The sequence below is a fragment of the Mangifera indica genome, unplaced genomic scaffold (genome assembly GCF_011075055.1).
Source record: "Mangifera indica cultivar Alphonso unplaced genomic scaffold, CATAS_Mindica_2.1 Un_0077, whole genome shotgun sequence".
Taxonomy (NCBI): Eukaryota; Viridiplantae; Streptophyta; class Magnoliopsida; order Sapindales; family Anacardiaceae; genus Mangifera; species Mangifera indica.
This window is the reverse complement of record NW_025401169.1, coordinates 58,594-72,292: the sequence shown is the minus strand read 5'-3', so window position 1 is coordinate 72,292 and position 13,699 is coordinate 58,594. Positions and strand designations below refer to the sequence as shown.

Genomic DNA, 13,699 nt, shown 5'->3' with positions numbered 1-13,699 from the left:
TTAAGTATCACAAGATTTCTTTACTTTGAAATCTTTTGTCAATATTTGACATCTTTAATTAAGTAAAAGTAAAGATTTAAATTTTTTTTTAACGATGTTTTAATATTATATTATTAATATATGTAATATAATAGATATAAAATTGATTGTTGAATCCGTTTTATTTATTTAATATAATCAATATTTTAAAAGAGTTATTTGATTCAACTAAAGTTTCCTGGATACCGAAATAAAAATTATTTATATTTGGCATCTCAACCACCTATATATGGACCCCTTCTATCTTACTTCTTTATTTGAAATATTAATATAAAAGTGGAGTAGCATAAACAAAGAAATATTAATAAAAATTAATCACTACACTTACTAAATTTGGTTGCTGTTGTCAACAAATCATTCTAATATTTTAATTAACAATTAAAATTCCACTAGCCTTCTAACAGTGTGGTCCTATATGACCAAATATATATATATATATAAATATATATATGGCCAAAAACAAAGGGTTCCACTCTAGATTGTTTTTTATGTATCAATAAATAGTTTAGGGTAGAAAAGAGAGATTGTTAGTATCGGAGATGGTGGTTAGAGGGTAAAAAAAAAAAATTTGGGAAAAAAACTTTAGATAATGATCAAATTGTTAGTTTTTAAAACTTAAAAAAAAATATAATAAATTTTATTTTTTTAATATTATTAAAAAATAATAATTTTATCTCTACTTCTAACAGAAAATTTTAACGACAATTCGGTTATTAGTGATTTTTCAAATCATATAAATGTAACTTTGAAAACGTATTAAAATTTAGATGAAAAATAGTCCTTCAATCACTTTTATATATATATAAACTATTTGTCTAACTAATTAAGTAATTAAGGTGAGTACATGAAATGTATTTTTTTTTGTTAAATAAAAATCTTGTTTGTATCCATTAGATAAATAAGTTTTAAAATATAATGATCAGACTTATAATTATTATATTATATAAATCAATATTTTATAAATATAACAAATTTCAAACTTAGGTTTTGTTTTTTTTAGAAATTTTATTAATTTTGTTAACATTGAAATTTTAGCACGTGAAATATTGATCTACAGTGACGTGAAAGAGGCACCTACAATTAAGCAGCGAAGAAATACAAAATGGCGGCCCACTCTTCAAATTCTTCCGCTCTAAAATTGTGTGTGTTTTTACATGGAGAGGAGAGGAGAATAGTTGGCATGTTGATAGGGCTCTTTTTTAGACTTCCAGGTAACTCTCAACCAATTTAATTGAAGCTTTCCACATGTTTAAAATTTTAAGTAGACTCATTTTCATCATCATAATTCTTATAAATATGGTATTAATTTCAATGGAAAACCAGAGGCGCCGAGAATTGAAGCAAATAAATAGCCATTATAATTATTATTATCATCATCATCAAATCTGATATAAAGAGGAAAAATAAAAATAAAAATACGTGGAAGTGGCAGACAGAGGATCACAACGTCAACAGGCTCTTTGAAACATACACCCACGTCATCATTATTATTACTTAATTAACTTCGTTTGATTTCTAAATACACCCCAATCTTCTCCTATTTAAACCCTGAACTCACAACCACAACACAGACGCTTATTTCTCATTTCTTCTTTCCTATAAATAAGCAAACAAATTTACCGTTCGCCGGCGAATTTATCCATTATAACTCAAAATCCATTTCAATTTTCGCCGGAAAAGATGATAGCTTGTCTTGAGAGATTCGTTCCTGAAAACGACATCGAATCGAGAGCAGCCGTCGAGGCTTCAATTATGTGCAAGACTTTAGACCTCCAAGGAAGTATCGAGAGTACGGCCGCTGCCGATAGAGATTTCGGTGGACTGTATTCTCGCAGACCATTGGCCGTAATTAGACCATCCAGCGCCGATGACGTGGCCAGAGTAATTAAAGCAGCTTCACTGTCATCGACTCTGACGGTGGCGGCAAGGGGTAACGGCCACTCAATCAACGGCCAAGCGATGGTGGACCGTGGACTCATCATAAATATGCGCTCCACGGAGAACAACCACTTCAAAAGAGTGGAAATTGACGGTTCAACCTATGTTGATGTATCGGGAGGGGCATTATGGGAAGATGTACTAAAACGCTGCGTTGAGGAGTATAGATTGGCCCCGCGGTCGTGGACTGATTATCTGAGTTTAACGGTGGGAGGAACTTTATCCAACGCCGGCGTTAGTGGTCAGACCTTCCTATACGGCCCACAAACGGCAAACGTTGCCGAGTTAGAAGTGGTAACGGGAAGAGGCGAAGTTGTAGTTTGCTCAGAAAGGAAAAACTGTGAATTGTTCTTCAGTGTCCTCGGTGGTCTTGGTCAGTTTGGAATCATAACCAAAGCTAGAGTTTTGCTACAGTCAGCACCGGACATGGTGGGTGGTATATTTTATTTTGTTATTAATTTAACAAAGAATTCTTCACATTTCTCTTTACTTCATACGTAATCTGATTGTTTCTTTTTTTAATGTTATCAGGTGAGATGGATAAGAGTAGTGTATTCCGAGTTCAATGAGTTTACTCGGGATGCTGAGTTACTGGTGACTTGTCAAGGAGGTGGCCGATCGTTTGACTACGTGGAAGGGTTCGTGTTTGTGAACAGTGATGACCCTGTTAACGGACGGCCTTCGGTGCCACTGGACCCGGACCATGGGTTCGACCCGGCTCACTTGCCTCGAAACGCTGACTCAGTTCTCTGCTGTCTTGAACTCGCTCTTCATTACAACAACGGTGACAAGCCTTCCGCAATTGATATGGTAAGCAATTTTCACCATGAAAAAAAAAAAAAATTAGGTCGCCAGCTATTGGCGTAAAAGAGTAAGCCATGTTGTGTTGAGTGATAACTGAGGTTTGACCTAGCTGGATGCTAAGTGCGTCGGGTCGTGTTTGAAGATGTTGACCGTGGATTGAGGGGCCTGGGTCCCTACTCCAAACTGTCCCGGCGGATACAGAAAAAGTCAAAAGACTCAGATTGCACTAACACGTGGTGAGCGTTCAGCGATGGAGGACGCCTTATTCTCGTCCTCCTTTCATAGCATCAAAGAAGGGAATTATATGGTTCTGGACTTGAAAACTGACTATACAGCCTAATGTATCTTCTATTGGATTTTCTGACACAAGAGAATATCTTATTTCCCCCTTTATCCTTATTGTATTAAGCAATTGACATTCCATTGGACTACTGTTTCTCCCTCCTTCGCTTTCTGGTGGGGTCATTCTGGTAATATATTAAGTCTGTCAGGGTTAAAACAGTATCTCCAATCTAGTCGCTGATCATTCAGATTGTGAAGACTATGATTGGTCCCCACGCATGTAAAAGGACTAAAAGCCTTGAATTTTCTGGAATATTTAATTTTAAATGACATAAATACCCATGCTTTGTACAGGTGGTGAAGAGATTACTTGGACGGCTAGGATTTATCAAGAAGCTTAAATTCCAAGTGGACGTGAGCTACGTGGATTTTCTCTTGCGTGTAAAGCGTTCAGAGGAACATGCAAAAGCCAACGGAATTTGGGAGTCTCCTCACCCTTGGTTGAACATGTTCATCGCCAAATCACACATAGCAGAATTTGATGAAGCGATTTTCAAGAAAATCTTAAAGGATGGTGTGGGCGGGCCCATGCTAATTTACCCGCTACTTCGAAGCAAGTAAGCACTTCCTCTTCTGCCGAGTGTATTTAATTTTACTTTGAGCTGATTGGATCATGACACGTTTCATGTCTAGTGGGCCATACACAATTGTCAATTAAACACCTGATGTGCTTGATCATCTGCATGGCGTTTTAAATCAAATCTAGCGGTTAGGATATATTTTTTTTAAAACAGGTCAAATAATATTTTTTTCTCCAAAGGGTCAGCCATATCTATCGTAAGGAATTTCTGATGGACCTGGGGAGACTAAGGGTATTTTGGGAAATTTAGATTTGTGAAGGTCGAGGGGTAATTGCGTCAGTGAAGTTTCTCTTTTAAAGGACAATGAGTTAACAAGAGAGGTAACTTTCATTGTAGTCTGTCATTTGCGAAACGACAAGGATATTTATTCGCCAACCTAGCAATAATGACACCATAATTTGTCTGGGCTCCAGTTACCATTTTTTGAAGTGACTAATTTACCCCCTATGGTGCCCACATTTAAATAATATTAAATTATACCCAAGCACTTAGGAGTTTGTTCTCTTACAAACTTTACCCAATTAAGTTAAAAGAAAATTACCATTAGTGTTCTGTGACTGCAATTATTCTTAATAAATTACTCCTTTTCATATGTGTTAGGTGGGATAATCGTACGTCCGTAATGACACCAAATGAAGAAATCTTCTACATCGTTGCATTGCTTAGATTTACTCCCCCCGGATCGAATGGTCCAGAGGTCGACAAGCTAGTGTCACAAAATCGTCAAATTGTTGAGTATTGCATCCAAAATGGATTCGATTATAAGCTATACCTACCTCACTACCAAACACAAGAGCAATGGAAGGAACATTTTGGAGGTAAATGGGAAAGATTTGTTGAGAGAAAGGCGTGTTATGATCCAATGGGCATTCTTGCCCCAGGACAGAAAATATTTGGAAGGATACGTAATACTTAATGTATTGGTGTAAAAAAATCAATTGTAATTTCGATGGGACTTAAAGAATATCCAATTGAATGGTGGGTCATGTTCATGTTGAATCCAATTATTAGTTGAATGTCCACAAAATTTGATGGTTTTTTATGGGTTTGATTATCGAAAACTTAAAACAAGAAAAAGCAAGAATAGATTAGATTAGATTTGACTGCAGAAATAAAAAATAAAGGGTTGGAGTTAGGTAACAGAATCAGATTCTGTGCGAAAGAATTCATGCAAAAAAGATGAAAAACTCAAAAGCAAATCTAGCTACTTGGTTTCAACTTTAACTTTAGGTTATGAAAAGGGTGCAAAGAGGAGGGTTTAGACTTTACAAGGCAATATGTTTAAATTGCATGGCAGAAATCATGCACGGACGTGGTGTCTGTTGTTCCCCGACGGAAATCTTGTTTTGATTTGCGTGCAAGTCAATTCAATTCAGTCTGTGTCTATCCATATTAATAATATTAAGGCCAAACGACTATTTCCCACCCAAGGTATGCTGTAATGACAAGTTTCCCCCCTTTAACTATGGAAATACCAAACACCCACCCAAGGGTGGGTGTTTGGTATTTCCATAGTTAAAGGGGGGAAACTTGTCATTACAGCATACCTTGGGTGGGAAATAGTCGTTTGGCCTAATATTAATCCCCCAACTTGCATTGCAACTTGCTGTCTGCCTTCACCTATTCTACTCCCTACCAGCTGTTGCTTCTAATCTTATTGCTTAGGCCAAATGACTATTTCCCACCTAAACTATGTTGAAATCTCAAAGTTCCTTTCATTAATTATGAAAATATCATTTATCTATTTATAAACAGTTAAAATTAACGGTGAAAAGGATAAAATCGTTATTTTCTCTATAATATTAAAAATAAACTAAAATATAATTTATTTTTGCCCTCCTAAACTTTAACAACTAAAATTCCTCCAGCCTAAGTTTTAAAAAATGGCAGTTTCACCCTAAGATTTCGTTTTGAAATCTCCGGCTCCATTGCCGATGGCCTCTCCCTCCCGAAGCATCCTCTCTTTCTAGCAATCTCTTTTCTCCCATTTAGACGTCTGATCAGCGTTGGAGAAACTTTGGGAGACTGTCACTTTTTAAAACTTAGGCTGGGAGAAATTTTTAGTTTTTAAAGTTTAGGAGGGACAAAAGAGATAAAATTTTCAGGCGTTAGGGTTCTGTTAAATTTAACCGATCATGGGTGAATAAACGATATTTTCATAGTTAATAGGGGAAACTTTGAGAATTCAGCATAGTTTGGGTGAGAAATAGTCCTTTGGCCTATTGCTTACCCAAACTTTGTACAATTTCCCCCCTTCCAAGTGAAAATTCCATTTACCCACCGTTATTCATTTTTATAACAAAAATTATTTAGTTTATTATAAATTATAAATTTATCATTTTTAATAAAATTATATAAGGCATCTTGTCATACAACGAATCATTAAACCCATTGAATCGCTACTTCAAACACATCTCATCATCTTTGTCACCCAAACGCATCTCATCAAACACGATTTGGAATGCATCTTGTCATCTCTATCACCCAATCACATCTTATCACATCTCGTTTGACCCATAAAGAGCGTCGATTTGAAACAAAACTGACCAAACATGAATGAAGATAAATTGTTGACAACTTCAATTCAACGAATGAGATTCAGTGGATTTGACATATTCCACCAGACCATCTATTGTCGTGAGACAACATGGACAAAGAGGTCGTTGGGAAAGAAGACCATCAACAAAGAAGGTAGCTAGAGAGGAGAAGCTAGGCAAAAAATGTAAGAAAAAAATTCTAGAGAGAAAAAAGTTACTTTTCAAAACTAAAAATGTTTAAGCAAGACTGAACCTATTAGTTTTCAAAATCTTGAGAGTAAAATAAGATAAAATTATATATTTTTAATATTACTGTTAAAATAATGATTTTATCTTTATATATAACATAAAATTTTAACAAAAATTATATAACAGATAGATATTTGAGTTTTTTGAATACTACAAATGTGAGTTTAAAAATATATTAAACTTTGGGGGTGTGGGGAAGGGGAGGGGACTTTTAGCCTAATATTAATCCCCAAGTTGCATTGCAAGTTGCTTTCTACCTTTCACCTACTCTATCTCTACTATCTACAATTTATCCCTTTTAACGCTATTTCTTACCCCAACTTTGATACAGCTACGGTTTCCATTCTTCAAACGTTGACCCTATCTCTTCACCATGATCAGTTTAATTTTGTTCCTCACATATCCTGCAACATCACACTCTCACAATTCAAATACATCCATTATCCAACTGTGTTCAGAAACAATATTCAAAAATTAGTATTAAACATCAACCCAAAATAAATAAAAAGCGTATCTTAAACATCAACAGTTTTGGTGCAATCCCCAAGGCAGAAAATACTGTAACCAGAATGTGATTCCTCCAATAAGCGATCTTGCCCATCTTCAGTCTGGTCCACCATGGCTGAGTCCATGGTTTTGCCAGATCCTCCTCCCTCACCATTTCAAGCCCAATCTTTTTTGTTGTCTTAGCATAGGTAAACCATCTACTTGTGGTAGTCATTGATTGTGATGCCCGCCACTTTAGAGCGCAAGTAGGCGACCATGGCACGCCTGGGCCTACCAAAGCTGCACTGTTCTTGTAAGACTAAATTTATATTCGGATTGCATGAGCTAACATCCTATAAAATATTGAATTAAATTAATTTAGAATGACAAAAATATCTAGAAGTCTCATGTTTTTTTAGATACGTAAAGTGTAGTTAGTAAAAATATAAATAATTTGTATTTAATTTGTGTTCTATTTAATTCGTATATGAAATATAATATTTCAAATTTTTTAATCTAAAATATATTAAACACATATTTTATATATTTTTCGTATTAAACATATATTAAATAACTATTTCATTCGTTTTTCATTTTTTAAAATTTTTAAAGAAATCTAAAATAATATCATTTAGATGCCCAAATTTAAAATATGAAAGTGTTCATTTAATTTTAATTAATTACTATAATGCAAACAAAAAAAAAACTCATTTTTTTCAAATCCTTAATCTCATCATTTATCACATCAAGTTCATATTTATAAATAATATTTTTGCACAGGACTGGTGCTTTTCTTTTCTTGGACTCAACTCTTCATCTTTGTTATTCTCTAAAAATAAAACTTTCATTGTTTTTTCTCTTTGCTTATTTGTAATTTTGTCATTTTTATAATCCATTTAATATTTAATTTTGTTTAATACTCGCTTGGTGATCCTACGGCTAAATATGATGTATTATATTATATTAGTAATTTAAATGTTTTATATATAATTGTCATATTAATTTTAACCAGGAGATTCATTAAAAGAGTTATAATTATAATTGATATTACTATATTTTTTAAAATGTATTAATGATAATGTATCGTATTAAACTCATATATACACATTCTGTATTTTTTTGTATTCAAATTTTATTATTGATTTTTTATAAATGTATTTTTCACCATTTGTCGTATCATACCCATATATTTTTAGTACTATTTTTTTCGTATTCCCATATTTACTAACTAAAATGTAAAGTTCTTGAAATTATTTGTATTAAAGTGACTAGTCTTCCTCCCCAAAAACCTACATAATGACAAATTTCAATAGGTAAAGTGGTAATGTTATGGTTTCAGAGGAAAGAGTATGTTATGATTTCAGAGGATAGAATATGTTATGATTTCAGATAAGAAAGCTAACCAATATATAGTAGGTATGTAGACCTCCATCAAAGCGCTCATAAACCTTAAAACTCACAATGATGTTGTCTGCATAGATAATAACATTTAAATTTATTAGACTTAGCTTTAGCTTTATTAATTACTTAAACTCATTTAGAAACTATCATTATATTATTCATTTACCCAATTTTATGAAATCAGAATTATGATTAATGTTAACCTACATTAGAAAAAATTTCTAACATTCTCACATTTAGACGACATTAATTAATTTTCTTTTATTTTTAAGAAAAAGAAATCAGTTTTTAACTCCTTTGTAACCATTAGTTAAGTGACCATTATTTTTAAAAGATAAAATAGTCCAAAAATATATAACACTACAATCATCAATTTAGTTAAAATAATTACTAACAACGAACCAAAATATTACTAATATCTTTAACAGATATAAAATCATCCATAATTACGTAAGATATTTTATTTGATTAAGGGCTCAGTCCTTAGAGTAAACCCCTAACCAAAAGACTAAAACCTGTAACGTTTAAAAAAGGGCGGCTTACATGATCATGCCCCCAAATCATCCAAGATCACATAAGCCACCCTTCTTTATAATGCATCCTACTATAAGATATTTGTTATAGTTGTTTTATAACATGCCACAAATTCAATGTATGTGGCCATTTGATAAGTATAATAATATATCTAAAAGTGGATTTAGTTTTATCTTTACAACTAGCATAAGTTGTGATCTTTTACAAATATCTTATTAACTCTTTAATTACAACCCAATATCTCATTAACTCCTTAATTACAAAGTACTCAATTTTAGTGGACTTTGCAGTGGTAGCCATGATTTGTCATTGTGCAAATTTTAATATTTTAATATTCAAGTCTCTTCCCCAACCATGTCATTTTTCACGACAGAAATATAAACTTATCCCACCCTCGGAATTGCCAAGTCCTTGTCCGGAATGTGGTTATTCTGGTTTTCAATTTAACCACCATTATAATTTACTTAACATACTAATATTTTAGTTTTAGATTTCATTTAAACAAACCTCATAATTAATTATGCTTAGAAATTAATGGTTAATCATTTAATATATAAAATATAACTAAACTAAATCAATATTGGGCCTGAATTTAGTTGACTAGCCCACTTCCATGGATGAATTATTATTTAAATTATTTTTTTATATATAAAAATTTATTAGTAATGCACACAGACAGCAAAGAAGAAATTATTGATAGTAAAACTTGTTAAAATTACAACTTATTGCTTAAAGAATAACGTTATGTATATAAATAATATGCATAATTTTATATATAAATAATGACATATTACTATATGATTGGATAGTTTTAAATTAAAAATAAAATAACATATAATTATATAGGGACGTATTATTATTTATGCACAAAGTTATATATATTGTCTTTATACACATAATTTTATCGTTAGATAAAGAACTAGGGGTAGATACAAATCAAATTGAATCCAAACACCTCATGACCTAAGTTCGGTTCAAATAAAAACTAGTTTAGTTTGAGTTCGATTTGAGTTTGTCAAATCAAAATTAAGAGTGATTCGAGTTTAGCTTGAATAAAAAATTATTTAACTCAAATTCATAACTTAAATCGATGGTTTAAATCGTAGTTTAGTTTGACTTGAATTTATGGTTTGAATCTGTAGCTCATATTGTGGCTTATTAACAAAATAATATTATTTTATCTAAATTATATATAAAATCACTTATTCTAACAGTCATAAATTTGAATTATAAATTTGAATCGAATCAAATTGAACCTCTCATAGTTTAAGTTTAATTCGATTTAAAAAATAAATCAAATTATTTAGTTTAGATTTAATTTAAATTTAAATTAAATAAATTCGAATCAAGTTAAACCAAACTGAGTTTGCTTTGGAGATTAAGCCGCCTTGGATCAGACCCAACCCTATAAAGAACAGAGAAAAAAGTGAAATGGGATTACAGAGATCTAGCCAATAAAATTTGTCCGTGCCTATAAAAACAATATTCATATCAATGGTTTTACTTTTGTTATTCCTTGAGACGAAGAAAAAAATGTTGGAGCAAGATTTTCAAATTCTATCAATGGTTCTAAGGGTAATAGAGTCAAACTGAATTAAGTACTTTAAAAAGAGTTTGAATTTATCGAATTAGTGAGATTTTATTTTGAGTTTGAATTTAAAGTTTGATTGATTCGAATTCAGTTTAAAAAAATTATTTTAATCCTTTAATTTCAAATTATTATATTTTAATTATACAAAATTATATATTTATTAATTACTTTTACTTTTAATATTAAAAATAAAATTTTAAGTGTATAAATTTAGATTTTAAAACGATTTGAACCTTACTGATATTTCGATCGCAGGCAAGCCGTGAGCTGGGCTTCACATCTGTCTCAATAACAAACCCAATTCTGTGCTTTATGGGCTTGAGCATTTCTATTGTTTATTATGGGCTACGAATGTTTGCTTTTTTGAAAATCTTAATTAACTAAATTTTAATAGATTATTAAAATGTTTTAAGTTTATTTTTACTTTTTAAGTTATGTCAAATAAAAAATAAAATAATTTATTTTTATTGAAATACAGAAACATAATAATCAATAATAATTTCTTTGGTCAACAATATCTATAATTTTTACACTAAACAATGCAATAACATTATTATTTATAATTTTTATATAATTATTTTGTCTTGATTATTATAAATTTGACAATTTGAGATTTTTTAAATGTGTAAAATATATATATTTTTAATAAAGAACGATTAATCAAAACATTAGTTTTAAGATATTTACGTATATAAAAACAATATAATTAATACTTTCAATCAATGTTTTTAAATTTGAATTAGTAGTCAAACTAGTTACTTCACTAATTCATAGTTCAACTGGTTAATTTTTTTAAGCTATTATAATTAAATAAATAATCATAAATGGTTGAATTAAGATTTCATAACATTATACAATTATTTTGCTATCAAATATTCTCAAATTTACTGTTATAAATAACCAATACGGTTTTAAATACAATTCACATAAATTGTATTTTTATTGATAATACAATTCACATAATACAATTAAATTATTTTTATTGATAATACAATTCACAATATTAGAGTACAAATAATTCACATAAATTTTATTTGATTCATTATGAGTTTTTGACTCCAGATTTTAATAACACAAACCATTTTGCATTTAGAACCAAGTATGTACAAAAATCCTTATAAACTGAAATTTATATATTATACATATACTAATTTTATTGGGTTTGTCCGATTTTCAATTGGTCAATAATTATATGAAAACTGGCACAAATTACATACTAGTTCTTGGTTAAACTAGTCAAACCAACCGATTCGATCCAGTTTTCAAAACATTACTTACAATTTGAAATTTAATAATAAAATTTCTCCTCACCAATTAAAATATGCAATTTAAAGTCATACTTACGTTAGACTACAATAGTAATAATGAGAATTCAATCTTACCATAATATCTACTATAATGAGATATGAATAAAAAAGAATAATTGAGACACAAAATTTTAATGTGGTTTGATTTAATGATCGAAATGTCTACATCTACGGTATAATTATTATTTATAGTTTAATATGTTTCTCATAACTATTTTATTGTGTTTATGTAAGTTCCTATCCCTTTCTCAGTGGTGTTTTACACTCATGAGACTTGTGTATACATTTTTTATTGTGTGTCTATGTATACATATCTCTGTGTAAGTTCTTATCCCTCTCTCATTAGTGCTTTACACTCAAGAGACTTGTGTGGAGAAATTACATTCAAATAGGATAATCAAGGGTTCATAATTCAAATATGATTACATAAATTTATTCCTATTCCAAATTCTAATTGAACTAAAGGAAAATATTTATTATGAAATAATTATCCTAATTAGGAAAAAGAAAATAATTTTTCATTGTTGTCACAGAGGAGAATATGAAATTTTTTTTTAATAGATTCTAAACCAATGTACTGTTAAGTAGAGATCTTCCCATTGCCTCGAATTGGAAAGTCTACCTATGTCCTTTTTCATTGAATGGATTGTGAGTGCTCTTTGATTACTACTCTTACAACAAGTTGCAGTTGCTTAGGTAGGTTTTCTCAAAGAAGTGCTTTTCTAGAGATATTTTATGGGTAGGAAAATACTCTATAACAATTACCTTCTGGTTCTTATAGTGTGGGAAGTTCTTTAGGAAGTTTTGTCACTATCTATCTTATCTAAATTGTTACCATGTAGAGATTACCATATCTTAGCAATAAGGACATCTTAGATACCATCATTATGACTTCATAAGTTGTGAACCATGTATCAATATTCACATTCTATTTTCCCATGAAATATGATTGTACATGCATTGTTTGCATCACGTGATAACCAACACATGTCTAGGGACTACATTGAATGAGCAAGATTGGTCTTTTATTCTCTTTACTTGGCTATAAAAAAAAGTGGGGTTGGACCATGTCTCTCATACTTCAAACACTTCTCTGCTTGGTATCTTTATAAGCCTTTTGATAATATTATCTTCTATTGGTTGATTAAAGGTATATCTTCACCACTCCGTAAGATGATGAGTTACTCAACTTCAAAAGTCTTCAATTATGTAAGGTTTAACAGGCTTTGTTGTTTTTGTGTAAACAAGAGTTGAAGTAGTATAACATTCTTCTTTGTATGGCATAAGAAGGAAGTTCCAAATCTTAATCCTATTTAGAGGGAGAGGATGCAATGGACAGGAATCTGAGTAAATTTTATTATATCAATCAATAGGGGGTATATGTTTTCTTCTTGTTGTAGCAAATAAGATTATGCATCTTGCGTATGTGTATGAAGGTGTCTTGCACCATAATGGTTTTTTTAATGCAAAGGTATCGAGTGACTTATTTTGTGCTTATTTCTTATTGAATGGACTTAATGTTTGATTCTTATCTCATTTCACACCTTAGACTTCTACCACAGTATGAGAAAGTCAAAGGGTGTGAAATGTGGCAAAAATCAAGCATCAAATCCATTCATGTAATACCCTCAGGTATGTTTCAGAGGCATTTATGTATTTTGATCATGTTTTGAGATATTTTCAATTTTAAATATATATATATATATATATATATATATATATATATATATATATTCACATGTATGTGTGTTTTGTTTTATATATATATATATAAAATGGACAAAACAAAAAAATTAAGTTGTATATACATATAGATAGACATATATCTATATCTCAAGAGAGAAAAGACAAAAATAAACATTTTTAAGCCTCCTTTTCCATCTTTTCCCG

General features: G+C 30.7%; 1 protein-coding gene across 1 annotated transcript; it reads left to right on the top strand.

The window, feature by feature from the left end:
- Positions 1-1,462: 1,462 nt before the first annotated feature.
- On the top strand, positions 1,463-4,708 carry LOC123207432 (cytokinin dehydrogenase 7-like). Its single transcript, XM_044624832.1, has 4 exons — positions 1,463-2,406; positions 2,509-2,787; positions 3,418-3,680; positions 4,305-4,708. The coding sequence occupies exons 1-4, from the start codon at positions 1,720-1,722 to the stop codon at positions 4,618-4,620; spliced, it is 1,545 nt and encodes a 514-aa protein (XP_044480767.1). The 5' UTR covers positions 1,463-1,719; the 3' UTR covers positions 4,621-4,708.
- The last annotated feature ends 8,991 nt before the right edge of the window (positions 4,709-13,699 follow it).

Bases quoted from the DNA above. Each gene is read 5' to 3' on its own strand.
- LOC123207432 (XM_044624832.1), top strand. From the start codon at position 1,720: ATGATAGCTTGTCTTGAGAGATTCGTTCCTGAAAACGACATCGAATCG. The intron at 2,407-2,508 runs GTGGGTGGTATA...TAATGTTATCAG, and splicing joins TACAGTCAGCACCGGACATG to GTGAGATGGATAAGAGTAGT. The intron at 2,788-3,417 runs GTAAGCAATTTT...TGCTTTGTACAG, and splicing joins AGCCTTCCGCAATTGATATG to GTGGTGAAGAGATTACTTGG.